Source organism: Panthera pardus, unplaced genomic scaffold (assembly GCF_024362965.1).
Source record: "Panthera pardus isolate Hobbes unplaced genomic scaffold, ASM2436296v1 HiC_scaffold_26, whole genome shotgun sequence".
In the NCBI taxonomy this organism is placed as follows: domain Eukaryota; kingdom Metazoa; phylum Chordata; class Mammalia; order Carnivora; family Felidae; genus Panthera; species Panthera pardus.
In genome coordinates, this window is record NW_026526832.1 from 24,723,965 (window position 1) to 24,751,776 (window position 27,812).

Genomic DNA, 27,812 nt, shown 5'->3' on the forward strand with positions numbered 1-27,812 from the left:
TATATATATATATATATATACATATATATGTGAGGCTTCTGTAGAATACAATGTTTCTTCAAAAAAATCTATCGTCTGTTTAGGCAGCTGAAATATATTTTTCCTTTAAAAGAAAAGTCTTAAGTATTGAGAAAATAATCCTAAAAGAGGAGTAGAAATAAAGCTAAAAGGAATTTAAACCACAGAAATGAATGCCACTAGATGGCAGTAAAACCCTCAAATTATAGAAACATTTTTATCTGCTAGAAAAACTTGCTTTTATCTTCATCTCATAAAAGTGTTCAAGTTATGTATATATAGATCACGAATAAAGTCCCCTAAAATATAGACTTTAACCCTTATTAATAAAAGAGGTTAACATTAATATATAATTACCTATATCCTAGGTCATCTATAAGTCATTTTCATTTTTTAAAACTCATGAATAATGCCCTCTAAAAAGTTGACAAAATATTTAATATGTATTCATCTCAAATCTATGTGTAAAATATTGAGGCAAACTGAAGGAATCATATTTATTGAGTTTTAAATCAAGTAGAACACAATGCAAACTAAATGGAACGTTTACAAATAAACTAGTACAGTGGCACATCTACTCTCTGGAATTCAGATAGCCAAAGGACTTAGCATCCCAAAACCAAATAAATGAATAAGCAAGCCATTAGGCAATAAAATGTGTCAGACTTTTTCACTGAAATTCACTTTACTCATTACCAGGCCTCTTTACTCTTACTATACACCAAGAACGCTGATGATTCTTTATAACATGGTTTATAAGTTATCCAGTTGTTCCAGTTACTACCTCGAGGCTTAGTGTATAAAACACAACTATTCTATTAAGTTTATGGGTCCTGAAGCTTAGGAATTTGGATATGAACATGATGAAGCTGGCTTGTCTCTGTACAATACCCATGGCTTCAGCAAGGAAAACTCAAATGGCTGGGCTCTGGAACTGTTGACAGGAGCCCCTACACATTGCCTCCCCACATGGCTTGGGTTTCCTCACAACCTGGATGTGGTATTTGGATTTCTTGCATGATGGTCCAAGACACCAGGTACAAGTGTTCCAGAAAATAAGGTGAAATCTACGTTACCGTTTGTGAACTACCTTTTTAAGATCACACAGCATCACTTCTACTCTATGCTTTGGTCACAGCACTCATAAGCCTGCACAGATCCAAGGGAAGGATAATTATATTCCCCTTCTTGATGGGAACAGCTAAGTCAAAGTAGATGAAAGCTTAGAAAATATTACCGAGACAACCTTTGGATAATAAAGTGTGACGCAGTTTGCCCTCTGGCCCCAGTTCATATCATTCCCATATGTAGAATATACTACACCCTCCCCCAAGACCTCCAAAGTCTCAATCCATTATGGCATCAGAACAGTCTCAGACCTCATCATCTAAATCAGGTCCAAGTGTAGATTAGGCTCCCAGAAGTAGTTCCCCAAGGACAATCCTCTTGATCTGAAGACCTATGAAACAAAGTGGCATGTTAGCCCACACACATCCAACATACCACTGTGGGGCAAGCATAGAACAACTTCTATAGCACACTCATTCAAAACTAAGAATCAGAACACATGCAGTAATTGCTTGGAAATCTCTTGAATTTCCAAATTGCTTGGAAACTAAATCCTCAGTTCATTAGATAGATTTTCATGTTTTCCATACTATGGCAGTAGCAATTTTGCTAGATTTTCTTTAATATATATAACAAAGATTTCCAGTCTCCTTTCCTCCAGCTTTCAACATTTTCCTCAACTTCCTTAAAGCCCTCACAGACAGCCTCCTTGAGGACCTTCAGGTTTCCTTCCAGTTTCTGCCCACTCTTCAGTCCAAAAGTTATAGCAACATCTCATATCTGGTACCAAAGTCTATTCCATTTATTATTTATTTCCATGTAACAACTTATTCTGAAACCCAGTGATAAAAATAATAATATTATGTCACAGATCCTATGAGGCAGAAATTTGGAGAAAACATCGAAAAGTTGGCTTATCTGTGTTCCACAATGTCTGGGCCTTATCTAGGGAGACTCAAATGGTCCTACACTGGAACTATCAAAAAAAAAAAAAAAAAAAAAAAGGATCTAAACATAACCTGTTCATGTAGCTTCAGTTCCCTCAAAGCATGGCGGCCTCAAGGTAATTGGATTACTTACATGGCAATGCAGCATTAAGCGTAACTATTCTAGTAAACAAGTCAGAGGTACATAGCCTAATAGGACCCAACTTCACAAATCAAGCACCATCACTTCTCCATACTCTTTAAAGAGTATGGAGACAGGAGATAGTGTTGTGGCCAAATTCAGAAACTAAAATCCTCTCTGTCAGTTTATCTAGAAATGAGTGATGAAAACAAAGTACTACAGGCAATACGCACAATGACAGGAGGGAACACGAATGCTTGTAACACATGTGTTTTTTCTGTCTCTCAAAATCCTATTAAAATAACATGGAAAAAAAAACATGGGAAAAAAAGCCACTTTGGGCTCCTCATGCACTGAACAAAGAAGAAGAGTTGTATATATTGACTGAGGCGCCTGATCCAGCTTCTACTAGAGAACTAGGGCAGAAATTAAACAAGAGATGAGAAGACTATGCCCAGAATCCAAATGATTGCCTGTATTACCTCCAAGTGCTTCCTTATTGAATGGTAGAAGTTTAGTGACAAACTAGGGAAGTCTTGTCTTGGCTGCAAAAGTAACTGCCCTATGATAAACAACTGGACACAAAACCTAGAGAACATATAAAACTGTTTGCAGGCGTTGCACAGCACCCATGGAAGGGCTACAATCCTTGAGAAAGGTAACATGCGTGATTCGTCCAAAATTATTTGAACCATGGGCAGGAAGTGAGGTCAAGCATGGAGCAGTTTTACTGAATTAAGGATGCAGAAATCAAAGGTCAAGGCTATTTATAGCAACTGGGATTTGTGTGCCACAGTTAGAGCCACAGAGGATGAAACCCAGAAGCTTGCATGGTAATTCTCCAGGTCCTCAGCGAACTCCTAGTCCACAAAGCTACAGGGCAAGACTCCATAGTTAGTGTAGCTATGTTAAGAGGTTGAAAGCTGAGAAGAGATTCTGGAGGCAACAGAGTGCTTGGGAGATTTCGCAGTTTGGGCCAAGCCAGAATAGAAGCACCCTGGAAAAACAACCCAGGCATTCAGCGGAGACCCCAGAAAAGTTATGCCATAGAAGATACAAAAAGCATGAAAACAAAATTAAATAGATGTGCCCTTAAACTAGATCTTGATAAAATCCAAGTGATCCATTAGCAATTTAACCACCTACCAGAACAAAAATTTTAAATCTTAAGAGGATAACATAATCCAAAACTACAATATACATACACAGTGTCTTCCATGTAATTAAAAAACAGGGGAAAAAAGAGGAAAAAGCGACATATAACCAAGAGAAATTATTAAAGTAGACATTAGTGATAAAAACTCTCAAACTTGGACTAGAAAATATCTTCCTCAACCTGATTAAAGGTTAAAACACCTATCACAAATATCATAATAGTGTAAGACAGAAGGCCTTTCTCCTAACATGGATGAGACATGGATGCCTGCTTTCACCACTTTTCAACGTTATACTGGAGTACTCTCTGCCAAGAAAAAAAAAGGGGGAAAGGATCCAAATGGAAAGGGAAAACTTAAATTTTACTTGCATCCAACATTCTATATGCAGAAAATCCAAAGAACTATACTCATACACATATAAATTAGAATAAACAAGTACAGAAAGGTTACAGAATACAAGGTCAAAATCCAAATCAATTGTATTCCAGTAAACAATGAACAATTAGAGAATTAAATCAACAATATATTTCATGCAACAAAGGAAGAAAATATCTAGAAATAAAGAGTAAGAGTTTCAAGACTTGTGCACTAAAACTTACAAACATTGTAGATGGAAATTAAAGATAAACACACAGATATTCCCTGTTCATGGATTGGAAGATTCAATATTGTTAAGATAGCAAGTCTCCCCTAAAGAATCTATAGATTGAATCAACTGCTGTAAAATCTAGCTTTTTTGTATTTTTTAGAAATAAAAAATGATCCTTACATTCATGTGGAAATGTAATAGACCCAAAACAGCCAAAGCAATATGGAAAAAAAGAGAGAGAGAGAGAGAACTTACCCTTTGATTTCAAAAATATTCCAAAGCTAGAGTAATCACAACAGTGAAGTACAGGCAAGAGACTAGTCCCATAGATCAACGGAAGAGAATTAAGAGTCCATAAATAAATCATTTTGGGTCAAGTGATTTTGCCAAAGGTTCCACAACAACTCAGTGAACACAGAATAGCCTTTTAAAATAAATGGTGATGCCAAGAAGCATAAAATACCTAGGGATAAATCTAAACAAAGATGTAAAAGATCTGTATGCTGAAAACTATAGAAAGCTTATGAAGGAAATTGAAGAAGATATAAAGAAATGGAAAGACAGTCCGTGCTCATGGATTGGAAGAATAAATATTGTCAAAATGTCAATACTACCCAAAGCTATCTACACATTCAATGCAATCCCTATCAAAATTGTACCAGCATTCTTCTCGAAGCTAGAACAAGCAATCCTAAAATTCATATGGAACCACAAAAGGCCCTGAATAGCCAACGTAATTTTGAAGAAGACCAAAGCAGGAGGCATCACAATCCCAGGCTTTAGTCTCTACTACAAAGCTGTAATCATCAAGACAGCATGGTATTGGCACAAAAACAGACACACAGACCAATGGAATAGAATAGAAACCCCAGAACTAGACCCACAAATGTATGGCCAACTGATCTTTGACAAAGCAGGAAAGAACATCCAATGGAAAAAAGACAGTCTCTTTAACAAATGGTGCTGGGAGAACTGGACAGCAACATGCAGAAGATTGAAACTGGACCACTTTCTCACACCATTCACAAAAATAAACTTAAAATGGATAAAGGACCTGAATGTGAGACAGGAAACCATCAAAACCCTAGAGGAGAAAGCAGGAAAAGACCTTGCTGACCTCAGCCGTAGCAATTTCTTACGTGACACATCCCCAAAGGCAAGGGAATTAAAAGCAAAAATGAACTACTGGGACCTTATGAAGATAAAAAGCTTCTGCACAGCAAAGGAAACAACCAACAAAACTAAAAGGCAATCAACGGAATGGGAAAAGATATTTGCAAATGACATATCGGACAAAGGGCTAGTATCCAAAATCTATAAAGAGCTCACCAAACTCCACACCCGAAAAACAAATAACCCAGTGAAGAAATGGGCAGAAAACATGAATAGACACTTCTCTAAAGAAGACATCCGGATGGCCAACAGGCACATGAAAAGATGCTCAACGTCACTCCTCATCAGGGAAATACAAATCAAAACCACACTCAGATATCACCTCACGCCAGTCAGAATGGCCAAAATGAACAAATCAAGAGACTACAGATGCTGGAGAGGATGCAGAGAAATGGGAACCCTCTTGCACTGTTGGTGGGAATGCAAATTGGTGCAGCCACTCTGAAAAACAGTGTGGAGGTTCCTCAGAAAATTAAAAATAGACCTACCCTACGACCCAGCAATAGCACTACTAGGAATTTACCCAAGGGATACAGGAGTACTGATGCATAGGGGCACTTGTACCCCAATGTTTATAGCAGCACTCTCAACAATAGCCAAATTATGGAAAGAGCCTAAATGTCCATCAACTGATGAATGGATAAAGAAATTGTGGTTTATATACACAATGGAGTACTACGTGGCAATGAGAAAGAATGAAATATGGTCCTTTGTAGCAATGTGGATGGAACTGAAGAGTGTGATGCTAAGTGAAATAAGCCATACAGAGAAAGACAGATACCGTATGTTTTCACTCTTATGTGGATCCTGAGAAACTTAACAGAAACCCATGGGGGAAGGCAAGGAAAAAAAAAAAGAGGTTAGAGTAATAGAGAGCCAAAGCATAAGAGACTCTTAAAAACTGAGAACAAACGGAGGGTTGATGGGGGGTGGGAGGGACGGGAGGGTGGGTGATGGGTATTGAGGAGGGCACCTTTTGGGATGAGCATTGGGTGTTGTATGGAAACCAATTTGACAATAAATTTCATATATTGAAAAAATAAATAAAAATAAAATAAATGGTGATGTAAAAATTGGAAATCCACCTGCAAAAAAATAAAGTTATATCCCACCTCATACCACATACAAAAATTAACTCAAAATAGATCAGAGACCTAAATATAAGTTAAGATTTTAAAACTCTTAGGAGAAACTTTTATAAATATTCACCATCTTGGATTAGATAATGACTTCCTATGTATGACACCAAAAGCAAATGCAAAAGCAACAAAAATATGGATACACACTGGACTCCATCAAAATTAAATAATTTGTGATTCAAAAGGAGATCAAAGTGAGAAGACAACCCAAAGTGGGGGAAAATATTTGTAAACCATATACAGGATAAGGGACCTGTATCCAGAAACAAACTCTTACTACTCAACAATAAAGAGACAAAAAAAATATTAATGGTAACAATTTTTGAAAACTTTTATTTAAGGAAGATATACAAATGGCTAAGAAGCACATGGAAAGATACTCAATATCATTAGTGAAATGCAAACTAAAACCAAAAGATACATTTTCACATCCACTAGGATGGCAAGAATGAAAATGACAGATGAAGAACCAAGAGATGGTTCTTTGAAAATATAAGCAAAATTGATAAATCTTTAGCCAGACTCATCAAGAAAAAAGAGAACTCAAATGAAATGATAAATGGAGAAATAACAAACTACACCACATAAATAAAAGGTAAGACTATTATGCCAACAAATTGGACAACCTAGAAGAAATGGATAGATTTCTAGAACCATAACCTTCCAAAATTGAATCAGGAAGCAACAGTAAATTTGAACAGACCAGTTACTAGCAATGAAATAGAATCAGTAGTCAAAAAATCTCCCAACAAACAAAATCCAGGACCAGACAGCTTCACAGGTGAATTCTACTAAACATTTACATGATTTAAAGGATTTAAATTTGAAGAAGAATCAATACCCATTCCTCTCAAATATTCCAAAAAACAGAAGAGGAAGAAAGCTTTTAAATTCATTCTAGCAGGGCAACATTACCCTGATACCAAACCAAACACTACAAAAAAAGAAAACTACAGGTCAATATCTGTGATAAACATAAAAAATTCCTCAACAAAATATTAGCAAACCAAATATAATACATTAAACAAAATCATTCACATCAAGTGCAATTTATTCCAGATATGCAAAGGTAGCTCAATATTCATAAATATATTCAAAATGATATACCACATTAAGAAGAGAAAATATCTCAACAGATTCAGAAAAAACATTTGATAAAGTACAACATCCATTCATGATAAAAAATGTTCAACAAAGTCGATGTAGAATGAACACACCTCAACGTAATAAAGGCCATATATGAAACATGCACAGCTAACATCATACTCAATGGTGAAAACTGGGACCCTTTCCTCTAAGATCATGAACAAGACAAGGATGGTCACTCTCACCATTTTTATTTGACATAGAAGTCTGTGCACAGCATTTAGACAAGAAAAAGCATCCAAATTGGTAACGAAGAAGTAAAACTTTACTATTTGCAGATTATATTAAAATGTGTATAAGAAACCGCTAAAGACTCCAGAAAAAAAAAAAAAAAAAAAAAACTACTAGAACTGTTAAATGAATTCAGTAAAGTCACAGGATACAAAATATATAGAAATCTACTTAATTACTATACACTAATAATGAAATAGCACAGGGAAATTAAGAAAACAATCCCACTTACAATTGTACCAAAAATAATACCTAGGAACAAAACTTAACCAAGGAGGTGAAAGACCTATATTCCAAAAACTATAAAATGTTGATGGAAGAAATTGAAGACACAAATAAATGGAAAGATGTTCCATGCTCATGGACTAGAAGAGCCAACATGGTTAAAATGTTCATACTACCTAAAGCAGTCTATGGATTTACTGCAATCCCTATCAAGATAATCAACATTTTTTACATAACTAGAATAAATAATCCTAAAATTTGTATGGAACCACAAAAGACCCCAAAGAGCCAAAGCAGTCTTCAGAAAGAACAAAGCTGGAGTATTATAATCCTAGATTTCAATGTATGCTACAAAGCTATAGTAATTAAAACAGTATGGTATTGGCACAAAAACAGACACACAGATCAATGAAACAGAATAGAGGGCCCAGAAACAAACCCACACTTATATGTTCAATGAATCTACAATGCAGAAGGCAAGAATATATAATGGGGAAAAGATAGTCTCTTCAACAAACGGTGCTGGGAAAACTGGAGAGCTACATGAAAAATAATAAAACTGGGTCATTTTCTTACACCATACAGAAAAATAAACTCAAAATGGATTAAGGACCCAAATGTGAAACTTTGAAACCATAAAACCCCTTGAAGAAAACATAGGCAGTAATTTCTTTGATATCAGCCATAGAAATATTTTTCTAGATAGGTCACCTTGGGCAAGGGCAACAAAAGCAAAATTAAACTACTAGGACTACCCCAAAATAAAAAGCTTTTGCACAGCAAAGGAAACCATCACAAAGCAGACCACCGCCTATTTACTGAATGGGAGAAAATATTTATAAATGACATATCTGATAGGGGCTAATATCCAAAATATATAAAGGACTTCTATAACTCAACACCAAAAAACAAACAATCAAATTACAAATGAGTGGAGGACTTGAATAGAATTTTTCTAAAGACAACATACAGATGGCCAACACACGAAAAGATGATCAACATCACTAATCAGCTGGGAAAAGCAAATTAAAATCACAATGAGATATTACCTCACATCTGGCAGCCAACATCAAAAACAGAATAAATAACAAGTGTAAACAAGGACGTGGAGAAAAAGGAACCCTCATGCACTGTTGAAGGGTATGTAAATTGGTTCCACTACTAGGGAAAATAGTATGTAGGTTTCTTACATTAAAAACAGAATTACCATATGATCCAATAATTTCAGTACCAGGTATTTACCCAAAGAAAATAAAAACGCTAATTTGAAAAAGATACATGCACTCCTATGTTTATTTCAGCATGATTTATAATAGCCAAGAAATGGAAGCAACCCAAGAGTCCATCCATAGATGAATGGATGAAGAAAATCTGGTACATGTATTTGCAATGGAATATCAGTCACTCAAGAAAAAAAAAAGGCAAGGCAGCAATCTTCCCAGGTACACAAATGGACCTAGAGGCTATAATGCTAAGTGAAATAGGTCAGAGATTAAGCCAAAATGAATTAAAAAAAAAAAAAAAAAGACCTTAAGTGGAGAGAAACAGTGGTTGCCAGTGGGGGGTGGGTGGATTTTAAAGAAAGACACAACATATTGACAAGGATATAAGGATACAGAGAATCAGCAAAACCTCCATATAGTCAACAGGAATATAAAAATGGTACACTCACTTTGAAAAACAGTTTGGATTTTTTAAACATTAAACATGACTTTACCAAAAGACCCAGTAATTCCACTCTTAGGTATATATCCAAGAGAAATGAACACATTCACATAAAGGTTTGTACATATATATTTTTAGCAGCATTAATCCTAACAGTCAAAACTTAGAAATATGTATATTTATTCAATGAAATACTATTAAGCAATAAGAAAGGATGAACTACTGATACACACTATGATATGGATGTAGCTCAAAAACATTTTACTCAGTGAAAGAAGCCAAACACAAGAGACCAAATATCACGATTCCATTTATATAAAAAGTCCAGAAAAGAGAAGTGTTAAGGACAGAAATTAACGTTTGCCTGAAACAGGGAGTCGGGGTAGAAAAGGATATGGGAATTAACAGTAAATGTATGTAGGAATATTGAATAAGATGTTATAAAAGTTTTTAATGGGGATAGTTGCACAACTTGTGACAAATACCAAACACTGAATTGTACATCTGAAAAGAGCTTATCAAAAAAAGAAAGAAAAGAGCTTATCATAGGATATGAAAATATGCCTAAAGTTAAAGATATTCAGAGGAAAACAAAAGCTGAGAAAATCAGTTATTGGATCCAAATTAATATAAATAAAGGGGCATTAAAAAATAACCTAAAAAATGGACACACTTCAAAATATATGGGCTGCACCTGACGAACACTTAAAAAGTTGTTTCTGGGGGTGCCTGGGTGGCCCAATTAGTTAAGTGTCCGATGCTTGGTTCTGCCTCAGGCCTGCATCAGGCTCTGTGTTAACAGTACAGAGCCTGCTTGGGATTCTCTCTCTCCCTCTATCTCCACCCCTTCCCCACTCTTCCTCCTCTCTCTCACTCTCTCTCTCTCAACATATAAACTTTAAAGCAGTTTCTGGCATTAAGCACTTCTATTACAAAAGACAAAGATCTAAAATAATAGCTATTTCAAGAAGCTAGAAAAAGCAAATCAAACACAGTAAAAGTCAAAGCAGAAATGAAACAGAAAATGGAAGAACCATGGGGAAAAAATGAAATTTCTTTCAAAGGAGAAATATAATCCTACATAAAAATTTTCAGATGATAGAGGAGACCTTTCCCAACTCATTCTGTTCCCGATACCAAATCCAGAGAAGACATAACAAAGTGGGGAAAAAAGAACCATAGACCAATATTCCTTATAAACAAAACTCCTTTAATAACACTAGCACCAAATCTAGCAAGACATTAAAAAGATTGCATAACATGCCTACATGAGACATCACAAAAATGCAAGGGTGTTTTAACATTCAAAAATCATATTTCGGTCTTCCCAGGAAGGTTTCCTATGACCAGCTGACAGAGGATATTTTAACAATCAAGTATGATCCATAAATTGGTCAACACAGTATGCCATTGCAAGCCAGCATGCACTACTGCCTGACTACATGCCCATTCAGGGACATCCCTGAAGGAACAATGCTAAGAAACAACTTTCCCTTTGGGCACACCCTACATCCTTTCTGAATGGAAATGGAAGAAACCTAAGGTAACCACATATAGACTGCCACACAGTGGTAACTGGTTAAGTTGGTTGGCTGGGGCTCAGAAGGTACAAGTATGGAAGACAAAGATAAGGAAACCTGCAGAAGAGGCATTTGGATGAGCCAGTGGTAATGACCATGTGAATCTTGGCATATCAATCTTGGTGATTCATCTCAATGCTTATCATAGGCATCCTCCACAGGAGTAACACTCAACCAGATGAAGAGAATTACCCATCCAGAGGGTTTCATCCTACCTCTATTCTCTACCTCTAGTGTACAATGACCCAACAATTCCAGCAATGAAACCCAGACACATCCAACAGAAATGCACATACGTGTTCATGAAATGACACGCAGTTATTTCCCTTATTATTTGCAATAGTTGAAAACTAAAAAAATTGTCAAGAGTAGAATGAATAAATTTATACCCTACAATACAAATTATTTATTCAGAAATGGAAACGAGGGGCGCCTGGGTGGCTCAGTCGGTTAAGCGGCCGACTTCAGCTCAGGTCACGATCTCGCGGTCCGTGAGTTCAAGCCCCGCGTCAGGCTCTGTGCTGACAGCTCGGAGCCTGGAGCCTGTTTCAGATTCTTTGTCTCCCTCTCTCTGACCCTCCCCCGTTCATGCTCTGTCTCTCTCTGTCTCAAAAATAAATAAACATTGAAAAAAACAATTCTTTAAAAAAAGAAATGAAAACAAATGGGGCGCCTGTGTGGCTCAATTGGTTAAGTGTCTGACTCAGTTTCAGCTCAGATCATGATCTCATGGTTCATAAGTTCAAGCCCACATAGGGCTCTGTACTGACAGCACAGAGCCTGATTGGGATTCTCTCTCTCCACCCCTCCCCTTTTTGCTTGTGTTATAAATACATAAATACATAATTTTAAATTAAAATAAATGAACCATAACTACACACACACACACAAAAAGGATAAATCTCGTACTTAAAAATTGTGCAAAAAGAAACAAAAACATACTACTGGAGTGCCTGGGTGGCTCAGTTAAGTGTCTAACTCTTGGTTTTGGCTCAGGTAAAAACTTAAAAAAAAAAGCATACTATCAGTTCCATATATAACCATTAAAAGAAAAAAGCGTTATTTCTTGGTTGTTGGCAAAATTAGGTGGTAAAACTACTTTAAAGACACAAAAAGAAAGGAACATAGTGCCACAAAAGTCAGGGTAGTAGTTCCTTTGGAGAGAAGGGCATAAATACTTGAGAGGACAGGAAAAGAGCTTCTGGAGTCCTGGTAATGATCCATTTTTGCACAGTGTAGCAGTTACACAGGTGTTTTATCAGAAAGCCTGTAGCTATATATCTTGGTTTTGTACACTTTTAGGTCTACACTTAAAAATAACAAGGTTTAGGGGTGCCTAAGGTGGCTCAGTCAGTTAAGCATCCAACTTGGGCTCGGGTCATGATTTCACGGTTTGTTAGTTTGAGCCCGGTGTCAGGCTCTGAGCTGTCAGCACAGAGGCTCAAAGCCTGGAGCCTGCTTCAGATTCTGTGCCTCACTCTCTCTCTGCCCTCTCCCGCTCATACTATGTCTAACATAAACATTAAAAACATTTTTTAAGAAAATAACAAGGTTTAGGGGTGCCTAGGTGGCTCAGTCAGTTAGGTGTCCAACTTTGGCTCAGGTCATGATCTTACAGTCCATGAATTCAAGCCCCATATCCGGTTCTACGCTGACAGCTCAGAGCCTGGTGCCTGCTTCAGATTCTGTCTCCCTCTTTCTCTACCACTCCCCCACTTGCACTCTGTCTCCTGCTCTCTCTCAAAACTAAACATTAAAAAAACTTTTTTTTAAATAACAAAGGTTTAAAAATGCTAATAGCTAGTAATAGCTATTATCATGACCAATAGCTAATAATGACATGCATAGAATGATCTAGACTAAGGATGCCATTCTCCCCACCCTAGCGATCTCCTTTTTCATTTATTTTTTGGTTCTTGAGGTTTGAGATTTTATTCCCTTTAATTTTGAAATCCCTAAACTAGATATCAGAATTTCATTACATTTCTCTGTTCTTCTCTAAACAGTCTCAAGGAATAGCTTATTGAATTCATAAGCTATACATAAGCTTCATAATGTAATTTTTAAGAAGCTTTACTGAAATATTCAGGGGTCATAAAATTCACCTTGTTCAAGTGTACAGATCAATAAGTTTTAGTATATTCAAAGAATTGTGTAACCACTGTCACCATTTAACTTCTGAACATTTTCAGAGCCCCAAAGAGAAACTCCACACTCATGAGTAGTCACTTTCTATATTCCCAACTCCCCTCAGGCCTTGGCGATCAAAACAAAATAGGGTGATTGTACTGAGTCAGTTGTGCGTGGCTGTACCATGTGGCCTCTAATTTCCTTCCTTGTAGGTCTAAGTTCCCTAGCATATCTTTGAAGAATCAGGCTCACAGGTCATTTTTTAAAATTGTTTTAGTGTATATTTATTTCTGAGAGAGAGCACAAGCAAAGGAGGAGCAGAGAGAGGAGGAGACACAGAATCTGAAGCAGGTTCCAGGCTCTGAGCTGTCAGCACAGAGCCTGACGTGGGGCTCAAACCCAGGAACTGTGAGATCATGACCAGAGCTGAAGTTGGATGCTTAACCTACTGAGCCACCCAAGCGCCCCATCACAGGTCATATTTTTAAAGTCTTTTTCCAACTGGTCCCCCAATCCCAGGAAGTAAAGTGCACGGTCTTCTGTGGTCCTAAAGCACCTTATTATATACCTTTATTACATACCATGTACCATTCTTTGTTATAATTATTAATGTGCTTCCACCACTATAATGTAAGTATCTTAAAAACCAGAATTTGACTCATTTTTGTATCTCCTATATCTAACACAGTTTGATGAATGAGTGTACCATATAGAAGACTGTAACAAGATTATAAAAGATAAGGTTTTAGTACTAAGGAGAAGATTTTCAGAGATTATCAATATGTTCAAGGACACAGAGACAAATGTATTATGAAATAGCATTATAACATTAGTCAATAACTGATCACTTTGTGATTAATGAAAAATTATGAGAAAACTAAGAAAATACATTAAAACCATTACATAGAGTTCACACTAAGATGTTAATGCATCATCAAAGGAGAACTTCTGTAAGAATCTTAAATACTCTTAGTATGGCTATCATGATATAACCTAAGAAAAATTCTAGAAGTCAAATGTAGAAAATAAATATAATGCGGGAGACTCTTAAAAAGTTGAGAAATATATCCAAATTATAGGCCAAATAAAAAGATTTATAATTTTTAAAACTCCAGCATTCCTTCAAAAGTGAAAAAAAATGAAAAATTAAAAACTGTTTTGAGAATTAGAAATACCTTTAAAGAGAAAAAAAATTGTGCCGAGTGTCTGAGTAAGGACTAATTTTGGTTAAAGGAAATGTTAAAGTGAATTCAATTTTTCATCACTATATGCACAAGGTATGATTCTGTTAATGCTATATTGCCCTTTTAAAACATACTCATTGAGATTTTAGCAAACTATATTTATAATGTTTTACTGTGAAAAAGTAACTCAAAATACTCAATATACAAAACTAATTTCCCTTGAGTGTACACATCTAGAACAAAAGAAGTTTTTAAGCAATAGCAGAGTTAAATACACATATAAAAGTCAGAAAAAGTTATAGGGGTGTCCGGGTGGCTCAGCTGTTAAGTGTCCAACTCTTGATTTCAGCTTAGGTCATGATGTCACATAAAGAGTTCGAGCTCCAAACCGGGCTTCGCACTGACAGCATGGAACCTGCTTGAGATTCTCTCTGTCCCCCCACCTCTTCCTGCCCCTCCGCCACGCTCAAAAGAAATAAACTTAAAAAAAATAAAAGGGGGCATCCGGGTGGCTCAGCAGGTTGAGCGTCCCACTTCAGCTCAGGTCACAATCTCGTGGTCTGTGAGTTTGAGCCCCACATCAGGCTCTGTGCTGACAGCTTGGAGCCTGGAGGCGCTTCAGATTCTTTGTCTCCGTCTCTCTCTGCCCCTTCCCCACTCATGCTCTCTCTCACTCTCAAAAATGAATAAATGTTTGAAAAAAAATTGAATACACACACACATTTGAATAATGCATACGTGAACATTTTTTAAAAACCAAATCAATTATCATTTCTAAAGAATACTTTTTCTATTCTTATAAAATTTTACATGAGTTCAAAAAATAACATTTTTTAATTTATAGGAGTAAAGCAAAATTACAAATGAATTTAGGGGTGCAGTCAGTTAAACATCTGACTGGATCTCAGCTCAGGTCATGATCTCATGGTTCATGGAATCGAGCCCCACACAGGGCTCTATGCTGATATCATGGAGCCTGCTTGGGATCCTCTCTTTCCCTCTTTCTCTATCCCTTCCCTGCTTGAGCATGCACAAGTGCTCTCTCTCAAAATAAACTTAAAAAAATTATCAAGTATGTTTCTGAGAAAAATTTTTAAAAAATAAATTTAAAAAGTAAAGCTTAGCAATCCTCAACTTTGAAATATTTTAATCTAAAAATGTAAATGTGCTACTACTTCCCAAATTTTGAATCAATAGTCTATTGCCAACATTCATAAAATAACAGCTTCTACTAACTTAAATTCATACAAGTGTTTTAGAGTAGGAAAAAGCATTATTTTAATATTGACTTATCTGTAAAATCTAATAAAACTTAATCCTAAGAAAATATAAATTTTAAGATGAATACACTATTTGTTTTTGCTTGAAAGTACTCTGAATAACTATATTACTATACATCCTCCATGTTGTAATTTTACAGTATAACAAACTAGCTAATGTAGAACAAAAATAATAATGTAGCTCCATAAAAAAGAGGAAAATCGTTTTAAATTAAGCTCTTTTTATCTTAAAAGGAAACAATTTTAATCCTTTCTTCAGTTACTTTCTAGATTGGGCTTCTGTCTAATAAAAAATCAGTTAGGAATTAACTGAAACGTAGTCTTGTAAAAACATTTTCTACAGTATTTAATAACATAAATGTTATAAATAAATTTGTGAAGTTTGTCTATTTCTAAACATAAAATACTGTACCTCAAGACACATAAATGAAATTAACAGAACTCTGAAAAACTGAAGAGGTATGAGGCCCTTCATGATAAAACTGGTACCAAAAAACACCCATTAATACTACTTTATCTTACTTTATTCATTTCTTTTGTTTACTTATCCAAATCATTAACTTTGCCATGTTTTATGGTAACAAAACAACAAAAGCAACCCAGTATTAAATAGTCACAGAAGTTGTATAAAGTGAATTCATTTTCTAATAGAAGTACTTTTCCAAATTGCACAAAATAATCTGTGAGATCTGGTGAGGTTTGGAGGAAAATGACACAAAAGTATTCAAAGAAATTCGATTACAAAGAGTAAATATTAAATTCTCTGCTCTAAAATAATCACAAGCCACAGATTAATTTGGAGCGTAAAAATATGAAGCCTCCCTGCACTGAATAAACTTTCAAGATACCCAACTTAAACTCCTATATATTCATAAACAACAGCATTTCTGGAAATTACTTCCTAACCTCAAAAAAATGACAGTATTAATACATTCAATATACATGTACAATGATAAACTTGATTCTCCATACCTAGCTTAGGAAATTTCTAAATTTCCCCAAATATTCTCTAAATCACCAAATCTCTAGTTCTTCAAAACTATTTGGTGGACACTGACTCAAGTACATTTGCATGATTTTATGGTTCTATCCTGGCATCAAAACAATACTCTAAATTTGCTCAATAAATGTTTACTTGAAAAATAAATTCTAATTCACAGTTAAATACACTGACAAAATATCTACCCCCCCAACCAAACAGCAGTGTTCTTGAATGGCACAAATATCTACAACTAATGAACAACCAAAAGTGTAAAACCAAATTTAAAAAAAGGTATGACTGCAGAATAAAATGAAAGAAAATTCCCACTGTATGATCTAAAGAAAGGGAAGAACAGGATTAACTCTGACTTCTCTTCCATATCCTATTAATAAGTGCCAGTCCTAAAAGCACCCATATTTTCCTGGGAATGCAGTCCTATAGCCTTAACTCTCTATGTATTTTCCATGATTTCAATGATGTCCCTACAAAGCAGCAACTGAAACAAAGGTTTCAGTCAGGAAAGACACTTGAAAAATACAGATAATGGTAAAATATTATCTAATGACTGTGGAAACACAAGCAAAGAATGGTTTGTCAAATGTTTAAAATACTTTAGGAGTGAACCACATTTCCTAAGCAATCTTCTACAAACAAATCATCACAATTCCTGGTCACATAGAATTTCTGTAGCATTCTAATCATTGTCTCCTAGGGAAATAATTTGAACAATCTAGATGCCTTGAAGATACCTTTAATATTAGAAACTGTCATATGCTTACCACTTTTATTATATATTTGGAGCATCTAGAACAAAATAGTAATTATTCGGTATCCTATGTATTATTTGTTGCCAAACTGATACATAGAGGATCTGAGCTTTCATCTCCCTTCACTGAAACACAAGCAAAAACAGTAATAATTAATATGCTGTAATATAATTTTCCAACCATTATGGGTCTAATTCATAGTCAAGATTTTATTTTGAAAATACCTTCTATGAACAGAATTTTAGTTAATTTCTAAAAGTCACAATTGAAAAAGGTAAAGGAGGAGTGAAGTATGGCATAATCAGATTACACACATACTATAATATATACATATAATTGTACATAACAACTGAAAATATCTTTTCTTAAACAATCACTAATATATACCCATTTTGGAAAAAATACATATAGCCTGTTCTAATCTTTATTTAGAACTATAATTATCTCAATCATAAATCCTATCTTCCAAATAGAAATTTAACTGTTAATCTAACCATTGTACTATAAATATAGATATATAGATATAGATATATAGATACACACACTGCCCTACATATTTCAGTTTCTTGCAGAGCAACATCAGAAATTTTTCAAATTGCAATTTCACAAAAGATTTACAAAACAAATACATTAGAGCTTTATTGGGATGGCTGATATTTCTAAAATTTCTGAGCACTTACTCTGTACCAGATACTAGTGAAAAGGTTTTACACATTTTAACTTATTCAGTCCTCACAAGAAGCCAAATGCATAGTTATTATTTCCATATTCCAGATGAAAAAACAGAGGCACGGCCATGTTAAAAAGCTTACCTACAGTTTCACAGTTAAGAAGGGATGAAGCAGGAATTCAAACTCAAGGAGCAAGGGGCCTCACTGGCCTTACTTTTAAATACCATGCTACATCCGATGCAAGTGATTCATAAGTGTGTATCACCTACAAGTCTCGTATTTTCAAACTTCAGTCTAACATTTTACATGCCTGTCAGCCATTCCCCTTGGATGTCTAGGTGTATTATTTCAAATGTAAAATGTCAGACAAAATTCTCCTCTAAAGTTGGTTGCCATTCCAAATTTCTTTCAAAAATGTCCTCCAGTTAAATAAGGAAGCATAGGAAGGTAGCACAAATCAACATAACCCACTACTTCATTACCAAAGAGTGACTAGATACTTCTGTGCTTTTTGAAGGGTTGTTACATTCTTTAGTTCCCATAATTATCTATTCAAGGACTTCCAGGAAAAACAAACAAGCAACAACACAAACCTGCAAAAACATCCTGGGAAAAGACTAGTAACTTTTAAGAAAACAATCTGCAAACAAAAACAACTAGTTTGAAGATTTTAATACTGATATGTTACAGTAGGGTGAAACTAGGGGAAAGTTAAGCCAATTTTCTAAACATAAGAGGCAGAAACTTCTATAATTAAAACAATACCTGGGCAAGGCAAAATAAATGTATTATACTTTGAGGTCATTTCTAACATCGTGGCATTTTTACTATATTTACTTCAAATTAAGTTTAGCACAGAACTGCTGTAATTCACTATGTATAGTCTGGCCTCCAAATACAGGAGGAATAGATTTTAAGACTTTTCACAAAATCCAGAATTGTTTTCTCTCACAAAATAATTCAGAAAGTTATCCACAATCGTCTCTAAAACAGTGGTTCTCAACCTTCTCTGTACATTACAATCACCTAGGGGGCTTTAAAATCCTCATGGAGGCGGTAGCCTGACCAATTAAAACAATCTCAAAGTGAGACCCAGGCATCAGAATTTTTTAAAGCTTTCTCAATGTCAGTGCAAAGAATAAATTCAACAGCATGGCCATTAGAGCCACTTTTCCAGTTTCCTTAATAGGCAACAATTTCAAATATTGATAACTTCAACCAAGAACTAAAACCATTTTGCCTTAGATTCAAAGCACGTGCAGGCAATAGTAACAAACAGCAGTGGCTACTACACTACCACTGTTGGACGAGTAATCGGGGCTTAGGAATTTGGACAGTACACAAGGCAATGAAACCACTTGATGTTTTCTTATTTTTTTGTTTTACATGGATCATGGCAAGTGTATTAGAAAATTCTTAGTCCATGAAACCATGGTTCTTGTATTTGTCTCACTCAAATTTATGATTTTTCCCTAGTGAAGATTTTTTAATTTAATGTTTGGTTCTTTGTTTTCATAATAGCTACTTTTACTTAATTCACTTACTGGTTCACTCTGTACTAGGAATGCAGGAGGTAGGATAGAGATAGGGACCAAGAGTGGGTTCTTAAGGAAAAACAAAGACGGTGGAAATGAACACATGTAAAGTAACAACAGAAGGTATAGAAGTGCCAAAGTGTATGGGCTGATGGTCAAAAGCTTATAGAAAACTCTTCCTCAAATATCTAACTCCTTTCCAAAAGGCAGTATCAGTAATTAATAAAAGACTTTGGATGTGGAAACATCAGAGTTGCTAGTAAACAAGGAACTGACATTTTTCTCTTTAGAGCCATTGGCAATTTACTTAATTTCCCTGAGCATCATTCATAAAATAATGACAATAATTTGGGGGAGGGGTGCTTCTTCCCATTCCTGGGGTTTCCTTCCATGTACAAGTATTCACGGGTGAGGTATTCTCCTAACCTAATACTCTGGTTTGTTCACTCCCTTACTTACACTTGGAGTAGGGCCATGCAGGGCATACCCTTGTCCAAAGGTATAGGTCAGTTCAGTCTCTTCCTCCTCCCCTCCCTTTCTTTTTTTGGAGATACACGCCTCAACCTGTAAGTTTTACATGGGTAGACCCCCAATATGGAGAAATTCGCCTCTGTGGGTAAGTCTAAATTGTTGACTCGGTGTTGGTAAACCCCTTTCCCATTGATACAAACCCACGTCCATCAATACTGGTTTGGGGTGGGATTTTTTAACATTTTATTTTTTGAAGAGACAGAGGCAGAGCACGAGCAGAGGAGAGGCAGAGAGAGAGGGAGACACAGAATCCAAAGCAGGCTCCAGGCTCTAAGCTGTCAGCACAGAGCCTAATGTGAGGCTCAAACCCACGAATCGCGAGATCACCACCTGAAGCTTCCGACCAAAGTCGGAAGCTGAACTGACTGAGCCACCCAGGTGCCCATTGGCTGTTTTGTTTTGTTTTTAATGTGATATTTTGCTCATCAATGGTTTCTCTCCTTGTCCATCTCTAAAATGGTTTAGAATTCAGGCAAAGAAATGGGTACTAGTTATTGGACTCCATTTAAACCTTAATATCCACCTACTTCATAGAATTTGGTAAACTTTAAAAGACATAATACATCAAAAAATCTTAGCACAGTACCTAGAACATAGTAAGCACTCTACCATAACTGCTAATAACAAAATACTCAAAAATAAGAGGACCAATTTTAAAGCCTTTATCAATTAACTATAAAACACCTCAATATGAATTCAAATGAAATACTCCTTCTAAAATACATCAATAAAAACAAGATCCCTCCCCTCACTGAAAGAATGTAACCGGCTATAATACTAGAGATAATATGGAATAATAGATTTATAGTCAGAACAAACATTCATTAAAAGCAGGGAACATTTATAGCCTACGAAATCCTCAGTAACTAACCCATACAGAAAATATAATGTGCATAAGCAAAATCAGATAACATAAAATATTAAAATTTATTATAGAATCAGTTTGACATCTAAAAAATTTAACAGGAAATATGTTCAAGTCAGTTTATACTATAAATTTAACTTTATTAGCAATATGCTAAAAGTACACTCAAAAAATCTAAATAAAGATATATTTCATCTGATAAACACATAACAGAAAACTGGTTCTCCAAAATGAGCCCAGGAGCTCACTAATAGCAAGATTTATTAACTAGAGATCTATGGGCCTTTAGTTTTGTGAAACCCTTTAAACTATCTATAAAATGTCATGTATGTGTACATGCACATATGGTTAAAAATTCTCTCCACTTTCATTACATTCTCAAAGGTTACCATTCAAAACAGGAAGATATCCTCAAGTATCATTTTATAATTAAGTAATCACTCCAAGTTTATCCATTTATTGATTGTCTAGTGAGCTTCTTGCACTATGATTTTTTTCAATTTGGATAATCTTAGCATATAATAAACTTTCAAGGAATCAAAAACAATATACAAAAAAAGCTGTTTTTTTTAAATAGGTACCTACCTTTTAAGTGTTCCTCAGATATAATTTTTTCATTAACACGCAGTGCTTTTATCCTTGTTCTCAAATCCATTGTGTTATTTTCTTGTATTTCTTCAGTTGGTAGTTTTTCAAAAATGTTTTCAATGAAATTAGTGTTATTCTTCAAATCATTCAGTAGTTCCCAAAATGAAGCTGCTATACGTGTATCAAATGTGATGGTACTTCGGGGATTATGTTTTCCAATGTCAGCCTTCTTCAGAGTTAAATTTCTAGAATATAATCGCTTACTGATACTGCTTTTCCTTAAGTTCTTATAGACCTCTTTCTTTACGGTTTTCTCTTTTAGTTTTTGTTTCTCAGTGCATATACAGCTGGTATTTTCTCTTTTGTAACAATTTTGATCTAACAATGGGAAAACAGGCTTACTCTGTAATTGATACTGGATTTCAGTAGATCCAGTAGTACTAACTCCATCATTAAGATGATCTGAATCTTTAGAATATACTGCAAGACCAGATACAACCAACATATCTGCCAAACTGTTTTTCTCATGAATGATATCTACTTCCAGTTTTGTTTCAAAATTATACCTCCTCAACTGAAAAACTAAGCCTGGTTTACTTAGCTGATCTTGAAAAAAGCTTTTGGCTTCTTCACTCCAATGCTTCCCCTTAGCAGGTAAGATACCACCTAAGACACAAGGATAACTTAACCTTGGTAAATTCAGAAGTTCCACAGGAACAACTTTGAGATTTTTTGTATCTGAATAAGGTATGTAAACAGAAAATCCATAGTCGATCAACACAAGTAGTAAAGACCGATTAGAGACTTCAGAAATTTCTACTCGATTCCACTGATCTTCCAGTTCATATTTGAACAAACAACTAGCACCAGGAAATATGCACTCTTGAGGCACTGTTTGTAAGTTTTCTGGTAGATCAGAAAGCAACACAAAGAGAGATTTCATTGTGTCAAAGAAATCTTCTAACTGAACACAGAAATCTGATGGATCAGAAATAGCAGTGGCAATACCAGAATACTGCTTTCCATTTTGGAGTTGGGCCCAAGTATATGATCTTATTGTACATGACACAGGAGACTTAGATTCCATATTAAAAATCGTTTCTGAAGATCTAAGTTTGTTTTCAACACGAACTGTATTTAAATTTAAATATTCCAAAAGTAACAGGCCATCTACCAAAATGTCTACTTCCCACACAGAGTCTAAATATTTGAGGAAAAGAATATTTATTTCCAGATGAGCAAATAAACACACAATAGACTCAAATGACCGGTTTCTAAAATTTTCAAACCAAATCCATTTACAAGCCACAGCTTGTCTTGGAATATTTCTTATTTCATTACTAAGCACCTTGGTATTACCTAATGGTACTATTTCATACCTACCACGATCTACTAAAAAAACAAGCACTTTATCATCAACACACTTCTTTTCTACTTTTGATCGATACCATTTCAAGGTTTTTTTAGATTTTGCCAAGCACTCTAAGCCTTTTTTAATAGTTTCCATTGATAAAGGTTTTTTTACTACTTTAGCGATTAATACTGTTAAATCTGATAAGATTTTTTTATTTTTTGATAACTTCACATAAAATGTCCCACTTTTTGAGACATAAAATATTTCAGCCTTTTCCAGTTGGCCAGGTTTTAACTCTTCAAAAGGAATATTACCCAGCTGTTGGTAGGGTGGTTGAAGGATCATAGAACCTTCATATTCATTTGATCTTCCTTTCTTAATTTCATTATCCTCACCAGAACTCGCTTTTTGAGAGACAACCGCTGGCATCTGCAATCCTGTTTGCTGAAGTTTTGAACATGCTGTCCATTTCAGTAGTTCATTAATAACAGATGTTCCATCACAAATGATATTTACTTCCCATTTCTGCTCATGCTTTTTCAAAAATTCACATGCAACTGTTTTGTTACTTACTCGTGATGCAAAATAATCCACAGTTTTACTGTCCCATATTTCATCAGGCTCATTCCACCTGACTCCACTAAGAAAAGAATGGATTCCTAGCTGAGGAATTGTTAAGAATTCCCTCTGAAATTCATAAATTTTTGATGTGCTTATTATCGCAGTGTTACCATAGTCAATAAATTCCACTTCAAAAGAATTTCCTGGCAAATTTTTCTTAATGACTGCTCTGTAAATGGCATGGTCACCAGAGTATTCGGCAACTACAAGGTCTCCCACCACAGGCTTAACTGATTTTCTCTCTTTCACTATCTTTGTTCTTCTTTCATTTAGAGCATCTGCAAGTCTGATGATTACATTTTCATTATCAACAAGCTGAATATGGAAACTTGCTGGATTACTGACACTAGAAACATATCCTTTAACTTTGGCATTCAAGCAAATTTTGGGTTGAGGAAGATCTTTGATCTGTGGTCTAGTAAGATTATACGGGTTTTGAAAGTCTGCTTGATTTAATTCTTGGATAAAAGATGGTGATACAACCCTTACTGATTTCTGGCCCACATCATTTTCATCAAGAGTATGTGCAGATCCAGGGACAATTTTTACACCTTTATTTTTGAATCCATCACTCAAAGACTTCACTTTGTTTTTTGACACAGGTTCAATTTTAAAACAGGCCGATGGTTTCAAAAGCTTGGCATATGTACTTCTGGGATTCATTAACTGATCTGTTTTGCTTTCAGAATATGTTACTACATGAGTTTTATTTATATTATTGGGATAGCGGTTTTCTGTTTTGCCTTTCAAAGAAATAGTAAGTCTCTTATTCTCACTTATTTTATGACCCTTTTCCACACAGGGTGCTTGATCACAATGTTTTTTTCCATAAGCATGAAGCAACATTTTAATTTTCTGATTTATATGTTGATATCCATCATATAATTCTACACCAAGCTGGCCATCTGACTCCCTGGACAATATTATTGCCCTTAATCGTTTTCCCAAAAAATTATCTTTAAACCAGCTATTGATTTCTGCTGGAAAATCTACATCTCTAAGATCTGACAAAAAACACTTAATAGCTTGCATAGGTGTAAACAGCAACTCTGGAAACTGATCTGAAATAGCCTTCAATGTACTTTCTTCTACTAATTGCTTATTTCCAAAGTCCACAAAATAGACCAGAAAGTCAGTTAATGAATCTGTTGGCATTGTTAAAGCTCGATAAAAGAGACCATCCTCTACATACTTAGATATGCACAGTCTCATTTTACTAGGATCATATTTTGGACAATTTTTGAGATTACCAATCTCTGTGATTTTTGTTTCTATCATCTCCAGGTCTTTATTATTTCTACTAAGTTGGCAATAAAACCTTCTGGGACTATATATGTGAGATATGTATATTTCTTCCTCACTTCCAATTTTTATGTTAAAGGAAGAGTAACAGTAACTGTAAAGACTAACTGAAGATGGGAATGGCTTTGATAATGTAGTATACTGTGCAGAGCCATGATTCATAAGAAATTCTTTTGCACTAGTAAGTGGAGATTGCAAATCCACTAAGTTACATAAAGAGTTTTGATGTGTAAGAACTAAGGCATAAATGGTGCAAGTCAATCCTTTAGATGAAGAAATAAAATTCCCAAAGTCTCTGCATGCTTCTCTTGTCCAACTGAATGATTTACAACTAATGGGTTCAACTAAATGATTAAGACTACATCTGAAGGCTTGGCCTTCTAACATAAGAAAATGTGGGTTAATAGCACAAAGATCTTTAATTAAAACTCTTTCCTGGTAACCATAATCAACAAATACGATGTCAAATTCTTTTTGTGATACTCGAGTCAAAACAGCAGCTCTATACCACTTCCCATCTTTGGAATACTTAGCAACACAAGCAATCTGCCCAATCTGATAAGGATCTGAATGAATGCTATAGTAATTCTGAATTTGTTCCATTAGTAATTTTAGGTCTTCTAACTTACATTGAAGCTGGCATGAGAAGTCACCTGGGCCACAATAAGAAGAACACTTAACTTCAAGGACTGTTCCTGGTTTAAACATATATTCTTTATAAGGTCGTGGTGACTCAGTCCCCACAGACAAGGTGAAAGGACTTTTTAAGTCTGAGAAATTAACAGCTGGTGTTTTTACCAAAGACAAGCTACTTTCTTTTAGCTTATTTGAATGGTAAAGTTTAGGTCCTTCAAGAAAGGCAGATAGGACTTTAATATTAACTTTGTTTTTAAATTTTAAATTTAACACTGAATATTCATTTGCAGATTTGGGATAACACTCTGGTTCTACTTCCCAATATTCTGCATATCCAGCTTGTAACATAAGAGGGACAACATCAATATTTTCTGAGGCTTCAATACTCTGAATATTTACAATGTATTTGTCATCTTTTTTTGCTAGAACCTGCAGCAAAATTTCTTTGTTCAAGACAATTTTTTTAAAATAGTCAATTGCTGCCTTCACCCATAAATCTTCAATAGGAAATATATGTGCAAGTGAACAGCACATGGCTAAGGCAGGCAACTCACAAAACTCTGGAAGCAAAACTTTTACATCAAAAAATGGTATGGAATCAGTATTTCCATAATCTAAAAAATAAACATTAATCTTACAGCCATTAATTTCAGTGATGACAGCTCTGTAAAAATGTCTATCCTTGCTGTATCTAGCACAACAAAATAATCCAGGTTCTGGATTTCTTAGAATCAGTTCACTATTTTCACACAAATCATAAAATTTGTTTATATTTTTCATTATATCTTGAAGTTCATTCTGATGTTCATTAGTACGTACCCAGAAATTTGATGGGTTTAATACATATACTACAAAAGCTATATAGGCAGCCTCTATCTCCATCTCTACAGTTTTAATAGGAAAACCTACTTTCAAAGAGTTTTTATTTAGATAGTCTATTGACAATTCAGTATTTCCAACAAAACGCTCAACTGCAAAGCCATTTACATCAGCAGCACTACTCTCTTTAAACATACTAGAGATTTTTGATTCAGACACTGGACAGATTACTTGTGTGCCTACAGTCTTCAGCAGACACTTAGAATTAATTGTAGACTCCTGAGTTTGTAGTGTTACATAAAACAAATGTTCATCTTTATTGAACCAATCGATGTGTGCATATACTGTTTGTCCTAACAAGGCTTGTTTAAATACACTCAATTGAGATTTTCTGGCATCTCTATCTGGACTGTTTAAATATGTCAGAGAACATGGAAATGAAAATAATGGTACTAAAATAAAATCCTGTTTAAGTTTCTTTACATGGATCGAAGGTATAGCCTCAGTACTGCCATAATCCACGAACCAAATTTTCACCTGATTATTGGGCAAGAGCTGCTGAAGAATTCCTCTATACCACTGTCCATTTCTTCTTTTGGCAACACAAAGTAGTCCAAAGTTATCACATGTGGGACTACTTACTTGACTGATAGCATCATAATGCAAAGTCATACACGCTGTTAAATTTTCTAACTCTGGAATCCATTTAATTAGTTGACAATAAAATTTACTTGGGCTCAATGCAGAGGATACCTTTATACTTTCAATACTGCCTACTGACAAAGATGGCTGCAAATTATCCAGAACATGTTGAACATCAACTGGAGTATCATTCTTACTTAACAATTCAGGTCTTCTATGTTGTAGTAAATCGGGCATTTCTTGTGGGAATTCTTTTAACATTTCCACAATAAGACGAAATGAATCCCCATCAATAAGTCTGCCTAATTGTAACTCAAGAACCTGGGATATAATTTTTGGTACTTCTAGAAGAGTCCTTTGAAGAGGCAACACAGCTTGTACACAACCTTTCACTTGTAGTCCAACTAATGACTTAAAATAATTCAAAGCTTTAAGAGGCCATCTTTCCCCATTTGGTAGTATGTTGGCAAAAATACCAAATATTACCCGTGGTGGTAGCTCAAATAAGTTGCCACAGGCTGAAGCAACCTGTGTACTATCAACTCTTAGTTCTTCTCCGTGATCTATGAGGAGCACTGTATAGAGTTCGTTTTTCTTTTCCATGACTCTTCCTCTCTGCCATTCTCCAGATACTCTTTCTTCCACCAAACAAAATTCATCAATGTCCACATTAGCTTTTACTTTTGGAATATGCTGAATTTCCCTCTGTAATATGTGGTAGTCAAACTCACATTCAGTATTATTTCTGCCTTGAAATTTCACTAGAATGTCCTTAGGAAAACATTCTATATGTGATATTGTCAGATCCATGTCTAAAAACATTGGTAACAGAGATGTGGAATCCAT

At 35.2% G+C, this 27,812-nt stretch overlaps 1 protein-coding gene across 1 annotated transcript; it reads right to left on the reverse strand.

Annotated features, from left to right (window-relative positions):
* Positions 1–46: 46 nt before the first annotated feature.
* TDRD15 (tudor domain containing 15) lies at positions 47–27,812 on the reverse strand. The gene is made up of 3 exons (XM_053891120.1): positions 21,590–27,812; positions 17,415–17,527; positions 47–1,477 (listed from the first exon to the last, which is right to left on the reverse strand). Exons 1-2 carry the CDS (start codon positions 27,810–27,812, stop codon positions 17,469–17,471), a joined length of 6,282 nt encoding a protein of 2,093 aa, XP_053747095.1. The 3' UTR covers positions 47–1,477; positions 17,415–17,468.